The following is a 24,820-nucleotide window of genomic DNA, read 5'->3' as shown; positions in this document are numbered from 1 at the left end:
TGAAAGAGAGGATTGCTTTTCAGAAAGGCTTAAATGATATGTAAAGGTTTGTTTTAAAAATAATAAACAAACAAGCATGTCATACTTACCTCCTCTGTGCAGTTGGCTTTGCACAGAGTGGCCCCGATCCTCCTCTTCTGGGGTCCCTCAGTGGCGCTCCTGGCTCCTCCTCTTCCCGAGTGCCCCGTTGGAGAGCTGCTCTCCCCCAGAGCACTCATGCCGGTGCCCTCCCGTGTCTTGCTGCTGCGTCCATTGACGCAGACAGCAGGACTCGACTCCCACGTCATTGGATTTGATTGACAGCAGTGGGAGCCAATGACTGCGCTCCTATCAATCTATCCAATCAGGACCCTAGACACCAGCTGGAGCTTATCCCCTTCCCCGACCTGTTTCAGGTAAGTAAAAGGGGGGCTCTGGGGGGCTGCTGCATCACAGAAGTTTTTTTTTCACCTTAATGCATAGAATGTATTACGTGAATAACCTTGAGGTTTTACAACCCCTTAAATTCATTCAGTACTAGAGAACGATCACCTTGTGATGAAGCTGCTTCTTTCATGTATGTGAATTGTACTGTAAGCATGGGCATTCTAGAAATTTTCATTAAGCTACATTTCATTAAGCAAGATGTCATCATACCCTGAAAATAAAGGGAGCCTGAAAAATTGCGTAAATCATTTTGGCATAAAAGTGCAATTTTATTTTCATATTTTGACTATGCATCTGTGTATTTTAACAGAATACTGCCCAATATCTGGTTGGGAAGTTGTCCACGACAGTTGGAACATGTTACTATCAAGATGAAGCATGAACTAAAAGTGACTGCTGTCTTAAACTTTCAAAATGAGTGGGACATCGTTCAAAACAGTAAAGGCTGCAATCGATACAATGAACCCATGAGCCCAGATACCCTTTTCATGTTGTATAAGGATGTTGGAATGACCTACATATGGATACCCACACCTGATATGAGTACAGAAGGTACATATACATTGTGAATGCCAATTTTCTTATAACTCTGTGTTTACATACCAACCATTCACAAGCTTTGTTTGGTAGACTTGCCTAATTTTCTGTCTTGATAAAAAGTAGTCACTCAATGCAAATTACCAAAATTTTGAGGTGAAGTGACCAAACAAAATTTTACTTTTTAGATAAAAATAGCCCTATAATCCTCATACCTAATGTATTCTAGTAAAGGTATGCTGTAAAACAGATAAAATCCAAAGCGTTTCAACATGTGGAGTAAGGGTCTTCTTCAGGGAAAGAAAGTAAAGGGCTGAAAGACTTCCATATAGCTACAATCTATAAGATTGATATAGAAATCATGATTATACATATAATGTTATACAAGTATACAACAGTTCAACTGCTTGCTGCCCGCCGTCCATCATGGCGTCATATGACTGCCCTCCATTTAAACAGGGAATGCGCGCCATCAGAGTACCCGAGTACCTGTCACCAGCCCATCAGAGTACCCGAGTACCTGTCACCAGGCCATCAGAGTACCCGAGTACCTATTTGTAGCCCATCAGAGTACCCAAGTACCTATTTGCAGCCCATCAGAGTACCCGAGTACCTATTTGCAGCCCATGCCTCATAGAATATACGTTGGGGTGTTTGCGTTCCAAAATGGGGTCATATTGTGTGTAATACCAGGACCTTCAAAAGTGTGATAGGTAGGAATTAAATGAGATGTATAATTTATGCTCCTAGAACACCTGAAAGTGCTACTTCAATGTTGGTCATCTGTATGTAGCCAGGCTGTGTAAAAGTCTCACACATGTGGTTTCGCCATACTCTAGCAGAATGTATTTTGGGGTGTGATTTTTGCTATATACATGCTATGTGTTAGAAATGGACAACTTTGTGTAAAAAAAATAAAAATGCATTTTCATTTTTTTCCACATTTTCCAAAAACTTCAGGAAAAAAAATGACAACAAATGACAGTTAAAAAGAATCATTATTCCTCATAGATTATACATTGGGGTGTTTGCTTTCCAAAATGGGGTCATTTTGTGGGAAATTCCATTGTCCTGGTGGTCCAGGGCCTTCAAAAATGTAATAGGTGGTTGAGAAATGAGATATGTCATTTATGCTTGTAGAATGCCTGAAGGTGCTACTTCAATGTTGGGTCTCTGTATGTTGCCAGGCTGTGTAAAAGTCTCACACATGTGGTATCGCCGTACTCAGGAAGAGTAGCAGAATGTATTTTGGGGTGTAATTTGTTGTATGCATATGCTGTGTGTGAGAAATAACCTTATAATATGACAATTTTGTAAAAATAAAATAAAAAAAATCTTAATTTTGCAAAGAATTGTGGGAAACAAATGACAACTTAAAAAAACTCACCATGCTACTTACTTAATACCTTGGAATGTCTACTTTCTAAAAAAAGGGCCATTTGGGGGGTATTTGTATTTTCCTGACTTGTTAGTGTCTCAAGAAATGAGATTCACCTGATGTACTGAAGGCCTGATCAGATGTGATCAATTTTCAGTGATTGGCACCATAGTTTGTAGACTCTATAACTTTCACAAAGACCAAATAATATACACTAATTTGGGTTATTTTTTTTTACCAAAGATATGTAGCAGAATATGTAGCAGAATTGTTATGGAGAAAAATTACTAATTAGCCAAATTTTATGACAGAAAAAGGCAATTTTTTCACAAAATGTAAGTTTTTTTAAAATTTATAGCACAAAAAACCCAATAGTGATTAAATAACACCAAAAGAAAGCTCTATTTGTGTGAGAAAAAGGACACGTTTCATATGGGTACAGTGTTGCAAGAATGAGTAATTGTCATTCAAACTGTGAGAGCGTGGAAAGCTGAAAATTGGTCTGGGCAGAAAGGGTGTGTAAGTGCACTGTATTGAGGTGGTTAAACAGTATAGATACATATGTTTTAATGTCACAAACTTACCTCATGTGTTTAACGCTTTATGCACTGGAGATCAGTTGCTCAAGGCAATGACAGGAGAACGAGAATGTCCACATGGAGAACAGCAAATGTTCATATCAGATGTGGTGTCTCCCCGGGTGTACTTACTTTTGTTGCCAGTGGTATAGACAATAATGGCTGTGTGTTGAGTTATTTTGAGGGGACAGCAAATTTACACTGTTATACAAGCTGTACACTCACTACTTTACATTGTAGCAAAGTGTCATTTCTTCAGGGTTGTCTCATGAAAAGATATAATAAAATATTCACAAAAATGTGAGGGGTGTATTCACTTTTGTGAGATACTGTTATATATATCTTCACAGAAACAAGAGATATCATTTACAATTAGCATCTTTTAAAAAGTAATTACCTTTTGAAGGAGCTGTCCCATCAAATTGCCCCGTCAAAATTGCCACATCACACTGCCACCATCAAAATTGTCCCATCATACTGCCAGCATCAAATTTGCCACATCATACTGCCACCATCAAAAGTGCCCCATAAAAATTGCCCCATTCTATTGCCGCATCAAAACTGCTCCATCATATTGCCCCATAAAATTGCCCTATTATTTTGCCCCCATCAAAACTGGCCCATCATACTGCCACCTTCAAAATTACCCCATCATGCTGACACCATCAAAATTGCCCCATCATACTGCCACCATCAAAATTGCACCATCAAAACTGCCCCATCAAAACTGCCCCATCATGTTGCCCCATCAAGATTTTCCCCATTATATTGCCACCATCAAAATTGCCCCATGATACTGCCCCCATTAAAACTGACCCATCATACTGCCACAACTAAAACTGCCCCATCACATTGCCCCCATCAAAACTGCCCCATCATATTTCTCCCATCAAAATTGCCCCATAAAAACTGGCCCATCATATTGCCCTCATCAAAACTGCCCCATCCTATTGCCTCCATCAAAATCGCACCCATTATATTGCCACCATCATACCATCACCATCATACCATCAAAATTGCCCCATCATACTGCCACCATCAAAATTTCCCCATAAAAACTGCCCCGTTCTATTGCCCCCATCAAAATTGCCCCATCATATTACCCCCATCAAAATTGTCCCATCCTACTGCCCCATCAAATTGCCCCATTAAAATTGTCCCATCATATTGACTCCATAAAAACTGCCCCATCCTATTGCCTCCATCAAAATTTCCCCATCAAACTGCGACCATCAAAATTGCCCCATTAGACTGCCCCCATCAAAATTGTCCCATCATACTGCCACCATTATACTGCAACAATCAAAATTGCCCCATAATACTGCCCCCATCAAAACTGCCCCATCATACTGCTACCATCATACTGCCACAACCAAAACTGCCCCATCACATTGCCTCCATCAAAACTGCCCCATATTTCCCCGATCAAAATTGCCCCCATATAAACTGGCCCATCATATTGCCCCCATCAAAACTGCCCCATCCTATTGCCTCCATCAAAATCACCCCCATTATATTGCCACCATCATACTGCCCCCATCAAAATTGCCCCATTATACTGCCACCATCAAAATTGCCCCCATCAAAATTGTCCCATCATTTTGACCCCATAAAAATTGCCCCATCATACTGCCCCATTCTATTGCCCCATCAAACTTGCCCCATTATACTGCCCCCATCAAAATTGCTCCATCATACTACCACAATCAAAATTGCCCATCATATTGCCCCATCAAAACTGCCCCATCATATTGCCACCATCAAAATTGCAGCATCAAAACTGCCCCATCCTGTAGTGGCTTTATGCATGCATTCCGGAATATGGATTCCCCTAAGAAGCTTAATCAGAGTAAAAGATTTCTCTTTTTAACCACTTGACCACTGGGCACTTAAACCCCCTTCCTAACCAGAACAATTTTCTGCTTTCGGTGCTCTCATATTTTGAATGATAATTACTCAGTCATGCAACACTATACCTATATTAAATTTTTGTCCTTTTTCATACAAATAGAGATTTCTTTTGGTGGTATTTAATCACTGCTGGGGTTTTTATTTTTTGCCCTATAAAAGAAAAAAGACAGAAAATTCTGTAAAAAAAAAGGTTAGTTATACAATTTAGCAAATTAGTAATTTTTCTTGATACATTTTGGCCAAAATTTATACTTCTACACATCTTTGGTAAAAATAAGAACAAATTGTTGTATATTATTTGGTCTTTGTGAAATATATAGAGTCCACAAGCTATGGTGCCAATATCTGAAAATGTATCACACCTCAAGTACTGACGGCCTATCTCATTTCTTGAGACCTTAGCATGCCAGAAAAGTACAAAAGACCCCTTTTTGGAAAGAAGACATTCTAATGTATTTACAAAGATGCATGGTGAGGTTTTTAAAGTTGTTTTTGTTTCCCATAATTCTTTGCAAAATCAAGATTTTTTTTCTTTTTTTTTCACAAAAGTGTCATATTAGCAGGTTATTTCTTGCACACAGCATATATATATACCACAAATTACACCCCAAAACACATTCTGCTATTACTCCTGAGTATGGCGATACCACATGTGTGAGATGTTTACACAGTGTGGCCACATACAGAGGCCCAACATGCAGGGAGCACCTGTAAAAATCATAATTTATTTGCTAGAAAATTACATAGAACTCCAAAACATTATATATATGTTTTTTTAGCAAAGACCCTAGAGAATACAATGGCGGTCGTTGCAGCTTTTTAGCTTGCATGGTATTTGCGCAGTTTTGTGCTTTAAAAAAAAAAAAAAAAGTAAAGTTAGCCCAATGCATAATGTGAGAGATGAAGTTATGCCGAGTAAATAGATACCTAACATGTCACCCTTCAAAATTGCACATGCTCGTGGAATGGTGCCAAACTTCGCTACTTAAAAATACCCATAGGTGACACTTTAAATTTTTTTACTGGCTACATGTTTTGAGTTAAAGAAGAGGTCTGGGGCCAAAATTATTGCTCTTGCTCTAACATTCGCAGCGATACCTCACATGTGTTTGAACACCATTTTCATATGTGGGCGGGACTTATGTTTGCATTCGCTTCTGCATGCAAGCACACGAGGACAGGGCCACTTTAAAAAAAACATTTTTTTTATTGTTCATTTTACTTTATTTATTTTAGTTTGACACTTTTTTCCCCAAAAATAAATAGTTTGATCACTTTTATTCCTATTACAAGGAATGTAAACATCCCTTGTAATAGGAATATGGCATGACAGGTCCTCTTCACAGTGAGATATGGGGTCAATAAGACCACACATCTCCCCTCTAGGCTGGGAAGCCTGAAATAAAAAAAAACATTCCTGGCTTTTATCGTATTAGTGAGTCGGTAGAAGCACCGGAGGGTGACTGGAGCGGGGCGAGTCCCCTCTTGCCTCCCGTAAGAACGATCAAGCAGTGGAACAGCCATTATGATCATTCTTATGGTGTAGGGAATCACTGGCTGAAAAAGCTGATATCTGAATGATGCCTTTAGCTGCATGAATCATTCAAATATCCCCACACAAAATCAAAGACATCATATGACGGCCGGCAGGCGGGAAGTGGATAAAATGCATATTTTTTAACACAAAGTTGACCATTTATACAATATTGCTGACACATAGCATGTACATACCAAAAATTACACCCCAAAATAGATTCTCCTACTCCTCCTGAGTACGGCAAAACCACATATGTGAGACTTCCACTGCCTAGTCACATACAGAGGATGCGTACATGGCGGGGTATGGCTGAGCATGGCTGGGTATGGCTGGGTATCGCCGAGTATGGCTGGGTAATACCGAGTATTGCAGAGTATGGCTGGATATTGCAGAGTATGGCTGGGTATCACCGAGTATTGGCAGTGTATTGGCAGTGTATTGGCAAGATATGGCAGAGTATTGCAGAGTATTGGCAAGGCATTGGCAGGGTATTGGCAGAGTATGGCAGGATATGGCAGGGTATTGCAGAGTATCGAGGGATGGCTGAGCATGGATGGATGGATCCATGGATGTGACTGCAATTGTCACAGCAGCACTGTGGGCACTACAGATCCAGCCCACAGCGCTGCTGCCATCCGATCTCTCCCCTCCACTGTACATATCAGTACACAGAGGGGAGAGAGGAACCGACGTCACGTGGTAAACGGCCGGCGGTCACGGACGTTCTCGGGTCCATGCCCCAGGGGGCGCGCAAGAGCGGGATTCTGGGAGGACATCACTGTATGCCCTCTAAGAGATATCCAACTGCCCTGTAGCGTCATTCGGCTATGGGCCGGTTATTAAGTGGTTAATGAGCAACCCATGGGCAATCAAGATCCCTCGCAACCAAACACCTAAGGCAGGGGTCCTTAAACTATGGCCCGTCTAGGTCATTTACCTGGCCTGCGGGGATGTCCAAGTGAGCCACGGCGGATGTTTTGATCCCAGACACTATTTCCCAGCCAGACCACTCATCCGGCTGCCAGGTGCTGGGTATATGGGGCTTCACATGGCCAATTGATTTGTGGATAAGCCTTGTGTACCATTGGGTTGCCAAGAAACATGGGAATTTTGGCATTTTTGTTAAGAGCTGGTATCTGGTGAGTGCAAAACCATCACTTTGCACGAAAAAACGCACCGGGGAACTTTTTCAGCCATTAAGAAGCAGTCACATGATTCGTTAAATTGAGCACGAGTCACTTTTATCACGTCTTTGGACTATTAATTTAGTTGTTTATATGCATATTTAATATTGTTATTTGACAAAAAAAAAAAATTTCACGCAGTTTGGTCATATTTTTGGGAAAGTTTTGAAGACCCATCACTGCACAGAGGGTCCAACACAGAATTTTATTTATTAATTTGTTTATTCGTCTTATTCCATTTAATGTTTGTTTTTCACCTCAACATATTTTTTTCACAATTATCACTCTACAAAAGCACACCACAATATTACATTTTTTACATTTATTTTTTAACACAGCAAACCCTGAGGTTGACCTTAGTTAGGAGTAAAACATAACAGGGGGTCCAACACCATATTTGCAAAAAAAATGATAATTAATTTCTTTTAAAATTAATTTCATTTAATGTTGTGAAAGCAGGCATATCCTGGAAAAATAAATAGAGGCCTCTCTCATATTTCAGATAGAAAATAATTTTTGGGGATTTATTAACCACTTTCAGACCGGACCATTTTGCTGGTCAATGACCAGAGGTCTTTTTACAATTTGGCACTGCGCTGCTTTAACTGGTAATTGCGCGGTCATGCAATGTTGTACCCAAACAAAATTTGCGTCCTTTTCTTCCCACAAATAGAGCTTTCTTTTGATGGTATTTGATTGCCTCTGCGATTTTTATTTTTTGCGATATAAACGTAAAAAGACCGCAAATTTTGAAAAAAAATGATATTTTCTACTTTTTGTTATTAGAAAAATCCAATAAACTCAATTTTAGTCATACATTTAGGCCAAAATGTATTCAGCCACATGTCTTTGGTAAAAAAAAAGTCAATAACTGTATATTTATTGGTTTGCGCAAAAGTTGTCACATCTACAAACTAAGGTACGTTTTCTGGAATTTACGCAGCTTTTAGTTTACGACTGCCTATCTAATTTCTTGAGGTGCTAAAATGGCAGGGCAGTACAAAACCCCCCCAAATGACCCCATTTTGGAAAGTAGACCCCCTAAGGAAATTGATAAGTGGCATGTTGAGCCCATTGAATATTTTATTTTTTTGCCTCAAGCGATTGAATAATGACAAAAAAAAATTTTATTTTTTTTTTTACACAAAGTTGTCACTAAATGATATATTGCTCACACATGCTATGGGCATATGTGAAATGACACCCCAAAATAAATTCTGCTGGTTCTCCTGAGTACGGGGATACCACATATGTGGGACTTTTTGGGAACCTAGCCGCGTTACGGGGCCCCGAAAACCAAGCACCGCCTTCAGGCTTTCTAAGGGCGTAAATTTTTGATTTCACTTCTCACTACCTATTACAGTTTTGAAGGCCATAAAATGCCAAGATGGCACAAAATCCCCACAAATGACCCCATTTTAGAAAGTAGACACCCCAAGCTATTTGCTGAGAGGCATGTTGAGTCCATGGAATATTTTATATTTTGCCACAAGTTGCGGGAAAATTACAAACTTTAATTTTTTTTTATTTTTTTTTCACAAAATTGTCACTAAATGATATATTGCTCACGCATGCCATGGGCATATGTGAAATGACACCCCAAAATAAATTCTGCTGCTTCTCCTGAGTACGGGGATACCACATATGTGGGACTTTTTGGGAGCCTAGCCGCGTACGGGGCCCCGAAAACCAAGCACCGCCTTCAGGCTTTCTAAGGGCGTTACAGTTTTGAAGGCCATAAAATGCCAAGATGGCACAAACCCCCCCCCCCAAATGACCCCATTTTGGAAAGTAGACACCCCTAAATTTAGGGGTACACTAGTGAGACTAGGTAATAAATGGCGGGTTCCCTGAAACTATAAAAAAATAACTAACCAACCAGCGTCACCTGTAACAGTTATATGGTGATCACTGCTGAAAGGGTTAACTAGGGGGCAATCAGGGGGCTTTATGCGGTAGTATATGGGGGTCCCTGGCGCTATAAAAAGCTGCGGCGAACCTAAATACCTACCTGCCTAACTAGCGTCACCTGTGACACTAATACATCGATCAGAAAAACGATCGCTTATTAGGCTGGGTTCACACTGAAGCGATGCAGGAACGCCACGAATCCGCGGCGGGTTCCCGCATCGCATGCCTCCCGGCGGCAGTTCACACTGCCCTATGCGAACTGCTGGGAGTGTCAGTGAAATGTTAATGACACCCCCAGACCAGTTCGCATATCGCAGTGCGATCTGCAAACTCGGATCGCATGGTGTGAACACCCATGCGATCCGATTCTGCTGCGGACCAAAAAAAGGGTCCCGTGCGAGTTTGCGGCGGGTGCGGCGGGTGCGACGCAAATTCAGCCATACTATCTGTATGGCTGAACTCGAATCGCACAGAGATTGGATGTGATTTGCACTGCAGTGCGGTGCGAATCACATCCATTCTCATAAACCGCTGCAATGTGAACCCAGCCTTAGTGACACTGGCGACAGGGGGTGATCACGGGGTTAAACCTTTATTGGGGGGGTTAGGGGGGTACATTAGAACTAAAGGGGGCTAACCCTAACTGCCCTAACAGTTATTACAGTCACAAATGACACCAATGCAAAATAAAAATAAAAAATGCAATTGGTGTCACTGTGACTGGGGGGGGGGGCAGGGGTAATTGGGGGGGTGATCGGGGGGTGAAGGGGGGGTGTGAGTGTGCCTGGCATGTTCTACTGTGAAGTGTCGTGTTGGTGCAACTCACCGATCCTCTCTCCTCGGTGCCGGAACGAAAAATACCGACACGGAGGAGAGATTACATCACTTCCTCTCCTGTGTTTACATTACAGGAGAGGAAGTGATGTCACGGAGCATTTCCATTCGTCGGGAGCGATCGCGAGGGGGTGGCCATGAATGAATGGCCGTCCCCTCATCCCGGATCGCTCCCGAACGAATACCGACCGCCGCAGGCACCGGGGGGGGGGCCCGATCGGGCCCCCCACCCGCGGGAAGGCAGGGACGTACAGGTACGCCCATATGCCTGCCCGTGCCATTCTGTCGACGTACATCGTCGTGCGGCGGTCGGCAAGTGGTTAAAGTTTAGTGCCACATCTACCTATTGCTTCTTTTACACAGCCCGGAATGTCAGCACAGGTAGCGGCCACATCATCCCCACAGGCCCATAGCAACTCTTGGGACATTGTTTCAAATAATTCATTAACGTCCCCAGCATTAAAAGAAGAGTCTGAATCTGAGTCCCGTACCTCTTCTGCTGGCAAGTAACTTTTCACAGTCCTGCTCCCCACCATTTCCCCAGATTTCTCACCAGTAGACTTTGTTGGGTTCTCCAGGGCAATCGCCTCCTTCCGATGAAGTCCAGCCGGACTGGGAGGTGGTCCTCTACCGCGGCTGCGGGAGGTCTTTGCACACTCCACATCCTCCAGAGCAGGCATATTAATAGCAGTGGTGGTGGACAAAGCCGTGTCCATAACCTCAGGGGTAGCTTCTCTAACACAGGAAGAAGCAATGTCTTTTTTCCAGGGCACCGGCAACAGTAGATGGTGCAGAAGCTGTAGACCTCACCATCGGAGTGTAGACAATGGACTCCTCGGTGGCTACGCCCATGGCCCAGTCCATGTGGTAGGCCCAAGGCGACTCTGTAGGCTGTTCCACTTTAAACAAGTAGTTTCTGCATCTTTGGCAGCGGACAAACGGCCGGGGACTTGCAACCAGTCCCTCACATGCTCCGAAAAGCATGCCGAGGCCCTCGATGTCCCCGGAGGTATAGAGGATAAAACGCCCCTGCGGCAGCAAGCGGATCCCCATGTCGGTCAGCACGGTACCAGGCAGCCTCATACTTATAGGGCCTCCTACTGATGGCATCCTGGGTCCCGGAACAGACGATGTCCCTGGGACTCGGAACATTCTTTTTCTTCTGATCAAAACTTTTCTCCATACAGCAAAAACACGAGTGACTTCGCTCTCCTCCTACAACACACTCATGCGGTGCCTTGTTCAGGGAAACTAAACAGGCAAGACTCCTCCCACTGGTTCCTCTGGTTGCGCAACTCGCAGGCTTTTACAGGGCTCCTCCCATGCTTACTCACCAACAGTGAATGTCTTTCGCCTTTCACAAAATGGCGCAGTCCAAAAAACTTACACCCTCTATCCTATAAACTCACATGTACAGTTCTTTTTGTTGCGAAGGTTAAAGGTAAATCCCGGACTACGGGCCCCCACATGCAGCACTGACCCCCAAAGGAGCGGCTGGTTATTTTTTGGCTTACAGTTACCTTCTTCACCTTGATTTGCATCTAGGGGTTTCCCGAGGTAGATGGCCCAACAAACTACGGAGACTGACACTGGATCCACTTTAGGGATTTTTTTATTTGCAAAACATTGAAGAGAACACAATCTCTCAGTAGGGAATAGAGGGTAAGGGTAGGAAAGCTCAGGTACTCTTGGAACGGCTGACACTTGAATGTCTCTCTCTATGCAATCCAGGGAATAGCCATTCGCAACTGGATATTACAACTATCGAATAGATCCCCTTTTGGTGAATTTAGCAACTGACAGGTGATTCAGATAAAGCAAAGTCTCTACCACAGACTTGGTTGTAGAACTTTAGAATGAAAAGTCTCTGCCACAGACTTAGTTGTAACTGAAGGATGAAATTAGATAACTCTCACATGGTACCAGTATCTTGCAGCCGGTCCAGTGATACCTTATGAATGTGGATTCAACTGGTGTCCTTTCCAGCTTAGCCTTCAGGCTCTTGCTGAGCAGCCAGCCTTGTGCGTGGCCGTCTTCTGAAGAGTCCTCCCCTGGTTGCGTTTTCAGCTGCCGGGCCTCTCCAAAACTGAGACGGCAGCGGACCACCTTGGAACCCTCCTTCCAGTTACTGTGCCTCAGGCTAGCCAGCCCTGAGACTCGGAAATGGATGGATCCACACCACAGGCCATGAGGGCCTCTGGGGGCTGGTCAGGAGGACAAGGACCAGGTAGTCAGAAAGAATCCTCTGGACTGGAACCTCGAATCATGTGACCCCAGTACCTTAAGTACCCTCTCCCAGAATACACAGCGAGACAATGCACCCACTGATTGGTTCAGAGAGAGATTGGCACTCAATGCGTCATACTGGACTGCGTTCCAATGCCTGCCAAAGGTGACACCCACACCTATGGCCAAGCAGAACACATTATAGTCCAGCCAAACTGATACTGAGACCATAATTGACTACAATTAACCCTAAAACCCAACTATGGTCTTAAGAACATTTAAATTGACAAAAACATAGCGCATGCTCTTCAGGAGCTGGCGCTACATTACTATTACAAGGAATGTAAACATCCCTTGTAATAGAAATAAATAAAAAAAAAGCATGTCAGGACCTGTTAAATGATAGATCTGGGGTCAAAAAGACCCCAGATCTAACATTTACACTAAAATGCAATACAAAAAATTAAAAAATTCCCCTTTAAGACCATTGGGCGGAAATGGCGTTGCTTCGGCCATTTAATGTTATTTACCGAGTGGGGGCGATCTTCCCTTCACTCTGCTCCATGTCTCAGAGGAGAAAGGACGTGATCGTCTTCGCCGATACTGACAGTTCCGGTAAGCGGCGGATATGACTGGGACGTGGTGGGAGGGGGGGCCCTCTCCCGCTACCTATAAAAGTGATCTCACGGCGAATCCACCAAGGGACCACTTTGATCTGAAAGCCAGCCACCTGCCGTTGTTGAAAATACCAGGGTTATAGCAGCTATCTGCTGCCATAACAACAGTATTTAGTGTCAAAGTACCGACGTACAATGACAGCGGTTTGTGCTAAGTGGTTAAAGAGGCCAGTTTAATAGTATTGTCATTGAAATATTTGAACACTATGTTAAATGACTACCCTGGCCAGGATTATATCACGTTTAACTCTGCATAAAACTATAATAGTTGTGTAAAATGTTGGTAATCTAAAGGTAGAGATGAGAAATAACCAATACTCTGTCTTGCTGGAATTTTACTACCTTAATCCACAATTTTTACAACCAAATCAACATACTAATGACATTTTTAACCACTTCAGCTCTGGAAGGATTTACCCCCTTCCTGACCAGAGCATTTTTTGCAATTCGCGAATGCGTCGCTTTAGCTGACAATTGCGTGGTCGTGTGATGTTGTACTCAAACAAAATTGATGTCCTTTTTTTCCCCACAAATAGAGCTTTCTTTTCGTGGTATTTGATCACCTCTGTGGTTTTAATTTTTTGCACTATAAACAAAAAAAATCAACAATTTTGAAAACAAAAGCAATATTTTTACTTTTTGCTATAATAAATATCCCCTCAAAAAATATAAAAAAAAATATTTCTTCCACAGTTTAGGCCGATATGTATTCTTCTATGTAGTTTTGGTAAAAAAAAATCGCAATAAGTGTATATTGATTGGTTTGCGCAAAAGTTATAGCGTCCGCAAAATAGGGGATATATTTAAGGCATTTTTATTATTATTATTTTTTTTACTAGTAATGGTGGCGATCTGCGATTTTTATTGGGACTGCGACATTATGGCTGACAGATCAGACACTTTTGACACTATTTTAGGACCACTGATATTTATACAGAGATCAGAGCTACAAATAGCCACTGATTACTGTATAAATGACACTGGCGGGGAAGGGATTAAACACTATGGGGCGATTAAGGGGTTAAGTGTGTTCCATGGATGTGTTCGAACTGTAGGGGGGGTGGGCTCACTACAACATGACAGAGATTACTGCTTCCGATGACAGAGAGCAGTAGATCCCTGTCATGTTGCTAGGCAGAACAGGGAAATGCCTTGTTTGCATCTCCCCGTTCTGCTTCTCTTTGCCACCATCACGGGCCGCCAGTGAGCATCGAGTTTGCCGGAATCACGGGCAGCAAATTCAAAAGGATGTACAGGTACGCCCTTTTGCCTGTCCTAGCATTCTGCCGTCGTACATCGGCGTACGGTTGTCAGAAAGTGGTTAAATAAAAAGTGCTTTCAATACATACCCTACCTTAGAACAAGCAATGCCATCACTGGGTCTCTAAGCTTCTTCATACAATGCAGGCAGACCATGACTGGTGGGTGGGGCTAGCAGGGGGCTTTCTAAAAATGTCACAGTACACCCCCCAGTGCACCTCTTAAGAGCCTCATACAAGGAGAAGTTAAGCAAATATCAAAATAGCTTAATGGGTGACTGGTAGTCTGGAGTTGGCATGCCTAGGCAGACTGCTGTGCATGCAGAACACCCTAGGTAACACCCTCGTGATGCTGAGCTTCTTTATTTCAAAAATGTACAATACAAGACATACAATGATTAAAAGGTGTGAGCTAGGGACAGTAAAGCTGATGCTGGCCATCCTCCAGCTAGGAAGTGAAGCAGGCTCTTTCCTACTTGCTGAAACTTCTGGTACATACTGTGAGAAACTCACAGTATGCAATAAAATCATAGTAAGCTGTAAGTAAAGGAGAGAAGCCTATACAACTGTGCAAAGCTGAAGGTAAGACTAGAGTTCAGCTTTAAATTCTAGAAAACAATGCATGTGAACCCCTGCTACATTGGAAATACAAACCCATCACACCAAGCATACTGTCCTGAATCTGCAGTAATGTTTCCTGCCCTGTCTGTCTGATTACCTCTCTGGTCTGTGTGTTATCTTAAGGACTGTGCTCTCATACCTGCATGTTTAAGTAATATTCTCTCAGCATGGCTCCACCCCAGCCTCTAACAGGAAACACTACTTAACTTTGTGCACTGCAAGCCAGCCTTGCCCGAGCAATGTGTATTTCTTGCCATATGCTGTATGTTTGACTCCGTGTAACAAACTTAGGCTTGTTATCCTGACTATTCCTGTCTGCTTGTAGTCCCGACTTTTGGGAGACCCTGGGGGCCACAACCTGGAGTCAGCTGCAGTGAAGTCCATCCTCACCATCAGAGGCTCTGGTGAAAACCTGCTAGTGCTTAGACTCCGCACCCTGGGGATCTTAAGCTCTAGCTCCCTGTTTGGTCCATGTTTGTGTTCAGGTGGAGCTGCTTTCCTGAACCACCCTGAGCTCCATCCGCAGCAGTCAGTTGAAGGGTCCACAACCTTAGTGGTGTGCTTCTAGCCCCAGTGGCGTGCACCTGTCACCTGGCCTCAGGTGTACTGACACATACAAGCTGGTACATTGCTGGAAGACATCCAAGAATATGCGATCCCTAATACCAGCCTATACTCTCTTCACTCTTTTCAAATAAGGGGTTGGTCTCTTAATGCACTGGCTTAGTGCTGACAGGCATTTTGTTTGTTATTTAATTGAAAGTAAAGAAAAAATATTGGTTGGTCTGCATTTTAAATCTCCTTTAGCTATAAAACTGCCTGCTGTGGGTTGTGTTTTGTAAACCAATTTTGATCTGAAATATGGAATTATTTTCTTGTTATATGGTTCACTTGATCTTTTTTTGGAATTAGTGGAGCAATCGCACTTGGGAGCACTCGTGCAGTAATAGATGATGTACTGCAGTAAAATTAATTTATTAGCTTGCATCACAAGACTATTAAATGACCGACAGTAAGTGAATAAGACAGATTCAAGGAGACAATCCCTGATTTTTTTAAAGTGATCATATTTTACCGCATACATAAGCTATTTTTACATTATATTTATAGTTTAGAATATGATAAACCATACAAATAATTTAGAAGTCAGCTCAATGGATCAGCTTTAGCTCAAACGAAGTTCTAGAAATTCTGCAAAGTTTTTTTTTGTAAATTCTTTATTTTTCATTTTAGAAAATATACAGCCTGTAAAAATGACATTAGCAATGTTAACCATGAAATATGTGATTATGTGTTAACACTTTAAACATGCATTAGTACAATCATGGATCCTAGAATAGAGAGCAATATGAATGTTATAGTTAAAATGTTCAAGACTGAGGGGGCGTGACCGGAAGCCGACCTGGACGGACGCTTGGCTTGAGAGCTCCTGTCCAGCCCAGCATCAAAAAGGCCAAAAACGGGGGCCACATCCAGCTTTTATGGGTAGATCCCGTACCACCCGCTCTGCATCCTCCCGGGGGTCGTCGCTACCGCCTCCGGGTTCCTCGGCAGCATTCCGGGGCTACTTTATCCCGCCCGAGGACTCCCTGGACGGGAGTAGCAAGATGGCGCCGGCCGCTGCCACGCTACGAGAGCATTTTCAGATGCCGCCGCTCTCCACCTCGAGCTCCCCGCGGGACTTCAAACACCGGCTGCTGTGCTCCGGGGGGTGAGTCCTCTCCATGACCCCCCCCGGCTCCTCACCCGACCGTCCAAGTGACAAGGCCGCATCGAGACCTCCGGGAAGTCCAAAGATGGCGCCGGCTGCCGCAGCCACGCACAATGACCACTGCACACTGCCGCCTGCAGGCCCTCACCGCTCCCCAGAGAGGGAAGTTTATCCCGGGCGCAGCGCTTTGGCCCCAGAAGACCCCCACCGGGGGGTACAAACTCAGTATGCCTCCCCCTGCTCACCTGGCCCACCATCCACCCATCCGGAAGCCGGGCTAACTTACACGCAGTGCACTGCAGCTTTCCCCCAGCTGTTTCGTGCCTGCTCGGACCCAGGGGCCCTTGCTGCGAACAGCCCCCCCTCAGATTTGTCAGCAGAACCAGAGGACTTCCCGGAGCTGATGCACCCCAAGCACCCCCCGATGGCGTCTGCTTCGACTGGGGGATGGGGGCAGCTTTCTGAGTGGCCAGGCCCCGCTGTTCCTAAGGCCCAACGTTCCAGGGACCGAAGTGAGTCTGGAGGACACTCGCTTGCCCCCCTTTCTTATGCACCGATGGCGCAAGCTCCCCCTTTTACCAGAGGAAGAGACCCCCCCGAGCCATCTGTGCTGTCTCCTCGCAGAGGGGCCCCGTCTGAACCGTGGGACCCCCGCCCTTCTCCACCCCACTCCCGGAGTCAAAGTCCCCATGTTGGGGTCTCCCAGATGCCTTTTCCCCCTGCCCCTGCGACTCGGGGTCAGAACGTAGGTCCGGACTCTCATGGGTAGGCTTATTTGCAAGCGATCCCGACTAAGGACGATTTCAAGCAACTTATTGCTGACGTGCAAGCCACATGCCGAGCGGAAATCCAATCTTTACATGCCGGCCTCAAGCACCTGACAGACCGGGTGGAAATGGTGGAAGAAGAATTGCAAGACACGAAGCTGACAGTCCACCAGACCCAAATGCAGGCATCCGACCACCGTCTTATGCTCCGAGATCTGCAGCACCAAGTGGAGGACCTGGACAATAGGGGGCGCAGAAACAACATCCGTGTCCGTTGCCTCCCAGAATTGGAAGGTTCTGAGGACCTCCAGTCTACGCTACAAGAGTTGTTTAATGAAATGCTGGGGGAGCCCGCGGATAAACCTATTGAAATGGATAGAGCCCATCGGGCCCTCCGCCCCCAAAGGCTCCTCATCGCAACCTCGGGACATCATCTGTCCGGTCCACTCTTTCCCCCTGAAAGAGGATATCATGCGGAAGGCACGTTCCATCCGTAACCTTACCTTTGATAACTCCCCACTGCAAATATACCCGGATTTGTCCTGGATCACGCTCCAAAAGCGCAGATTACTGCAGCCTCTCCTGCGCACACTCCAGGACAAGGGTATTGTCTACAGATGGGGATACCCCTTCAGCTTGACCGCTAAACACCAGGGGAAGACGGCCATCCTACGTTATCCGGAAGATCTGGACTCCTTCTGTGACGCTTTGGAGATCCCCGCCCCCAACTTGCCTGCCTGGGACCTGCTGGCCACACCGCCTCCACCACCAGTGGTCTGGCAGAAGGTCCCTTCCACTAAACGTGCCAGAGGTCCAGAGCACCCGTGCAGACCCCCCAAACACAGAATGGGATGAGCCTGCAGGAGGAGCTGCACACCACACTGCTTTTTCTACCCTCCCACCAGGACATCTATCACAATGATCTTGCCCTCTTGAGTGTCCACGAACACCACTACGTTTCCCCTTTTTTTTTGTGTGTGCCCCCCGTTGGCCCATAGCCTACCTACTCCTGCCTCACGAACTGGGCTGGCCCTGGACTCCTGTCGGACAGGCCGGTCTCGGAGTTACCCACCCCCCGTGGTTAGCCACCTGATAGCTCCCTGCCTCCCCCCCCCTTCTTTATTTTTTTTTTATTATTTTTTTTTTTACTTTTTGTCATTTTCGTCACCTGTTTTTGCATTCCCTTTTGGACTTTTTTTAGGCCTCCCTCTCTGGGACTTCCCTCCCGGGGAGCCCAGCCGGGGAGCCCAATTGGAACTTGGCCCTGGGATATCTCGATCCCTGTAGGCCAGACTGTAAATGATTGTGTTATTATTTAATTGTGTATGTTTTCTAACTCTTTTTCTTTACCCTAGGCTTCCACCCCCTCCTGCTCTATGGTCCTCCTTATCTGGCACGCCGCCTGACTTCCTCCCCTGGTTGCTGCGCTCCCGGATCGCACCTTGCTGCTGTACGTCTCAGCTAAGTATGTTTTTTACCCGCTCCCTCTATGACAATGGCTAAGGTACTATTACTAAATGTCCACGGGCTTAACTCAAACAAAAAAAAGACGTCTGGCGCTCCGGGAATTCCGGCACTCACGGGCCGATATCATTATGGTTCAGGAAACGCATTTTAACAAGGGGGACTCTTTCGGGTTCGCATCCAGTTACTACCCACAGGCCTACCAAGCTTTTAATCCGCGAAAGAGGACGGGGGTCGCTATCCTTTTAAAAAAAGGGGCCCCCTTTCAGTGCTCCAGTGTATATCTTGACCCACTTGGACACTTCATTATTCTTCGAGGCACCTGGCAAGCGCAGGCCATTACCTTGTGCGCTCTGTACGCTCCGAACGCGCGCCAACATAGCTTTCTGGCTAAGGTTCTTACCCGTCTATCCCGCACGCCCTCAGACCTTCTTGTGTTAGGAGGAGACTTTAACCTATCCCACTCTGCTGTCCATGACCGTCTGGCAGTGTCCCCTCAACCCCCACAGGCACGGCCCTTAGGGACTCCAAATTATTCCGCCAGCTGACTAGGAGGCATGGTATTTTTGACGCGTGGAGGGCCCTTCACCCGATCGACCGCCGCTATACCTTCTACTCTGCCCCCCATCAGACCCACTCCCGCATCGACTATTTTTTTGTAAACAACAACGCACTACGTATTGTCGATTCAGCGCAGATTTTCCCCATCTCATGGTCGGATCATGCCCCCGTCGCTCTCTCGCTACATCTTGGTGCCCCTGTGCGACGGCCCTGTAACTGGCGGCTAAACAACTTTCTTCTACAGCATCCCCCATCCAAGACCGAACTAGAATCCACTCTGGAACACTACTTTTGGAAAACGACACCCCTGACGTCTCGCTCCAGACCTTATGGTCGGCCCATAAGGCTGTCCTCCGGGGTCGCTGTATTGCCCTTTCTTCGGCCATGAAGAAGGATGCCAGGGCAGCCGAACAGGCGGCTACCACTAAGCTAAAGTCCTTGGAGGCGAAACTCCAAGTCTCCCCCTCTATCCCACTCCTCCGACGGATTGTTCGGGTACGGGCAACCCTTCGGGACTTAGCCCTGGGCCAGGTAGAAAAAGCCCTGGTCCGCCTGAAACAGGTGTATTACAACAAGGGCAACAAGGCTCAGTCACTTCTGGCCCGTAAACTGGCGGAACGCACCCATATGTCTGCGCCCCACCAGATTAAGGATGGGCGAGGTGTTCTTTTGACCCATCCCTAGGAAATTGCGAACGCCTTCTCTGACTATTACACTGATCTCTATAATAAAGCTGAGATACCGCACAATCCCCCGTCTTCTGATCTGACGGACCGTATCACTCGTTACTTAGAGCGCGTGCAATTGCCCCGGCTACGGAAGGAAGACTTGCTAGGTCTTAATGCCTCTATTACGGCGGAGAACCTGGAGGAGACGGTGAAGGGTTTGCCCGCCCATAAGTCCCCCGGTCCTGATGGACTACCGTATGAATACTACAAGGCTTTCCTCCCCTACTTAGCCCCAACATGACTAAACTCTACAATGCCTTTCTCCACCAAACTCCGGTGCCTACCGACATGCAGAGATCCTTTATATCCCTGATCCCGAATCCGGACAAGGACCCAGCGCTATGCGCCAGCTACAGACCCATTGTCTTGCTGGACTCTGACTTGAAAATATTCACTAAGATCCTCTCGAATAGATTGAACGCACTCCTCCCCGCTCTAGTCCATAAGGACCAGGTGGGTTTTGTCCCCTTGCGCCAGGCGGGGGACAACACTCGGAAAATCATTGACTTAATTGATGTAGCCAATAGGGAAAGCATGGCGTCGGTACTCTTGAGTCTCGATGCTGAGAAGGCGTTCGATCGCCTGAGCTGGCCCTTTATGATAGCCACACTGCGGCGCCTAGGCTTCATGGGACTGCAGGTGGTAATTAATCTCTATACAGCTCCTACGTCTCAAGTCAAAACCCCCTTTGCTACTTCACCCGTATTCCGGGTAACTAACGGTACCCGCCAGGGATGCCCCCTTTCTCCTTTGCTTTTTGCGCTATGTGTGGAGCCGCTGGCGGCAGCCATTAGGGGCAACCCGGATATTAGGGGGGTGTTGGTGAGAGGCGAGGAATTTAAGGTGTCCCTGTTTGCGGACGATGTCATTTTGACGTTGACCCACCCTAGGATTTCCCTGCCCAATCTTCATGCGGAGTTGGCTGCATATGGAGCACTATCAGGGTACAAGATCAATGCCACCAAATCCGCAGCCCTCCCCTTGAATATTCCGGCAGCGGAGGTTGAACATCTGAGGTCCACCTTCCCTTATAGATGGGAAACCGCCTCCATTAAATACCTAGGGGTCTCTATCACTCCCTCCTATAGTACTTTATACCACGCCAACTTTCCGCCCCTGTATAGTTCGATCAGAGCCCTTCTCCAAAAATGGAGGCCCCACCGGATCTCTTTACTGGGCAGGATCGCATCTATTAAGATGGTTATCTTGCCGAAGCTCCTTTATCTCTTTCAAACTCTACCCATCCCCGTCCCCTATGCCCACTTGCGGAAACTTCAAGGGGACGCATTGTATGGGGCCATCGGAAACATAGAATACCAAGCTCTGTCATGTCCGCGTCCCGGGCTGATGGGGGCTTGGCGTACCCAATTACGAGGGATCCTTGCGTGGTTCCCGCAGCGGTCCTACAATAAATGGTCGCAAATTGAGAAAATATGGTTGGCCCGATTCACCCCAATAGCCTTTTATGGAACATGCAGGTGCCGGTGCCTCCCGACAGACTGTTGGGTCCGATGTCCCACCTACGGCAGCTCTGGCACCGGTTGTCTAGCTCCGGGGTGCTGCAATCTAAATGTTCGGTCATGAACTCGTTTCTCTACAATCCCGCAATCCCAGTCAGCCTCACTCACCGGATGTCCTGGCCCTGGGCCTCTAGAAATCTGTTCCACTTTGGCCACTTGGCTCATCCTGTGACCTGCAGGCTGCTGCCGTTCCCGGAGCTCCAGACCAAATTTGACCTACCACGCCGAGCCCTTTTTAGTTATCTCCAGATCAGACACTTTGCCCGGACTATAGCCCCCACCCTGCAATTCTCCCCTCTGACTTTGTTTGAATGGATAATACTCGAGGGACGTGACCGTAGGGGTCTAATATCAACTTCTTAATGCAATCCCGATGGACACGAAGGGCAAACACGCATACATGTTGAGATGGGAGAGAGAGCTGGGGGAGGTACTCCCGATGGAGGCGTGGCAGAAAGTCTGGAGGCAGGCAGCCAAAAGCTCGATGTGCACTCTCTATAAAGAAAACTCCTCTATTTTTGGTATCAGACCCCGGATCTCCTCCATAAAATATACCCCTCCAACTCCGACCGGTGTTGGCGATGCCAGCACGACAGGGGCTCTCTCTTCCATATCTACTGGACATGCCCCCTAATAGCTTCCTATTGGACTTCGGTCCGACACTTATTGACCCGCCTCTTTGATGCACCTATACCCTTTACGCCACAATTTTTCCTGCTTGGCCTATCACACCCGAAGATGGCCAAGCCGTCCAGGAAGTTGCTCCGGCACATACTCACAGCTGCCCGCTGCCTGATAGCTCTAAATTGGAAAAAAAATACACCCCCATCCCAAGAGGACCTGTACGCCAGAATTAAGGATGTTGAATTGATGGAAAAGTTGACGGCTAGGGTGAGGGACAAGTTGGACGAGCACGGTGTGATCTGGGAGCGCTAGCATCTTCGGGAGGACACGAGGTGAGATGCCCTGGAAGCTGAGCTCCTATTCTACCCACCCTTCTATTCTCTCCCCCCCCCCTCTTTTTTTTTCTTCTCTCTCTTCTTCCTCCCCATTCCTTTCTTCTTCTTCTCTTGTTACTTCTGTTTGTTACTAATGCCGTGAGCTACAAGTTGGTACTCGATGTTCCCTGCCTTCTGTTTCGGTGGGGCCTGTGGTGCCAGTGATTGCTGATCTTTTTTTTCTCTCCTCAACTGGGCACAGTGGTCTCCGCATTTGACAGTTCTATTTTGTATGCCTATCCTGCCGCTGTGCCCTCGGCATGTAATGTTTCTGATTTTGTTGTTGTATATTCTAATAAAAAACGTTAATTGAAAAAAGAAAAATGTTCAAGACTGTATCAAATATGCGACTGAAGGACCATCACTGCATCTAGTATATCACATAAAGACGTGAACTATACACTAGGTGATCTATAAGGCCAAGAAGACCAAAGAAGTAGGTATACTTCATTCGTAAAAGGTTCCATTAGTCTTAACAAGAAAATGGGTCTTAAAGAAGGAGAAGAAAAAAAAAGGGGGGAAAGGGAGGACTGTGTCTTGGTATAATCACTAATGCACATTTACACAGTTCTACCATATCGGCATATTTGCTTAATGATTTGTAGCTGTCATCAGTTCACAGTATTCTGCAGAAAAGGTAAATTTAACCAGCAAAACCATGTTTTACAGAACATTTCCTCTTCCCAATTGGCCATTGCCACAATTTCTTCTTTAGCTGTAATTTAATTGACTTTTCAAATTCAAAGGCCAGTCAGAGGAGCATATGGTTGTTTCCAATAAAACAGAATGTGCACTTTTGCTGCATTTAAAAAATGGATTAAAAGTGACCATTTATATTGTTTTGTTAAGAGAGGAGCAAGGAGGAGGAAGGCAGCTGGAGTTTCCTAAACTTACATCACTCAATTTAAATTAAAGTTCTTTCACCTTTTTCCTGAAGCATTTAGCATTGGGCAATTGGGCAACTGCAGAATATGTGCAACCTTCCTGTTGTTGACATCTCCAATATACTGGGGAGGACTGTGGAAAAGGTTTGTTCAGTGTTTGAGGAGCTCTATACCATCTTGACACTTTTTTGCATTCTGTAGTTGTTTATAAAAAAATGTCAAAGTAAAATTATAATCAATTTCCAAAAAACAAGAAATACACAAATCAGCCAATTGGAAGAAATGACAACAGTGAGGGAGTCTTAGAATCCTATGGAAAGAAATGTGCAGGTAGTTCACCCTTTTCTATGTATACAGCGTCTGTAAACGACCACCACTTCAACAAAATGGTTGCGGGCATGCTATCGATGTTCTGTTATGCTGATCAGATTATTTTCAGTCATCTGAAAAATGGTGTTCGGTCATTGAGGATGGTTGTAAGTGATCTGAATCCAACAAAATGGCAGCCATAGTACTTCAGGCCTTATAGACACGTAGACCGAGGTACTTTCGATTTCTTGGAAAATGGTGGCCATCCCACTTCCGGCCTTCCGCAAAATGGCAGACATTCAATTTCCAGTAAGAATTTTTGTAATTTCCAGGATTGTGGTTATTTAAAGAAGCCTGTAACTTGACGTCAGTAATAGGCAGAATCCTAGAGAACATGCATGCGCACGAAACACAACAGGTGGGTAGGAAAGCAGCCATTTTTGTAAGTTTCTTTTAACCACTATTGTCTTTTATACTACGGTACATGTACTTATTCTTAACTTTAATAAAATAATACACTATATGAGTATCACTTGGGCTCCTGCTGGTGAGCTTCATTTGTAAAGTGCCTGATCCCATTGGAGCCTACCACGAAATCAACACATTGGTGCAGGTCACCATTATACTGCATAACAACAGTTCTAGGTTTGTTACAACTTACCATCTGGTGAGTGTTTAGATTGATGGAGGTGTATCACTGTGGAAGATTATCCCTCAGCACTTGGGGTGAAGTGTGTTCATATTATGTTGAAATTTGTTTGATTTCTAGTGAGTGGTTTGGCACGTCACACTGACTATT

General features: G+C 45.4%; 1 protein-coding gene across 1 annotated transcript in view; it reads left to right on the top strand.

Moving 5' to 3' along the window:
* Positions 1 to 24,820, top strand: part of EPM2A (EPM2A glucan phosphatase, laforin) — a 197,669-nt gene that overhangs the window by 123,778 nt on the left and 49,071 nt on the right. The window contains exon 4 of the mRNA XM_077486416.1: positions 737 to 978. Within this exon, the coding sequence (XP_077342542.1) occupies positions 737 to 978 (242 nt within the window). The remainder of the gene's footprint in view (positions 1 to 736; positions 979 to 24,820) is intronic.

The sequence above is a fragment of the Lithobates pipiens genome, unplaced genomic scaffold (genome assembly GCF_037356315.1).
Source record: "Lithobates pipiens isolate NorthernLeopardFrog02 unplaced genomic scaffold, aLitPip1_a1.2 Scaffold_18, whole genome shotgun sequence".
In the NCBI taxonomy this organism is placed as follows: Eukaryota; Metazoa; Chordata; class Amphibia; order Anura; family Ranidae; genus Lithobates; species Lithobates pipiens.
The sequence above is the reverse complement of the archived record's forward strand: the minus strand, read 5'-3'. Positions and strand labels throughout refer to the sequence as shown.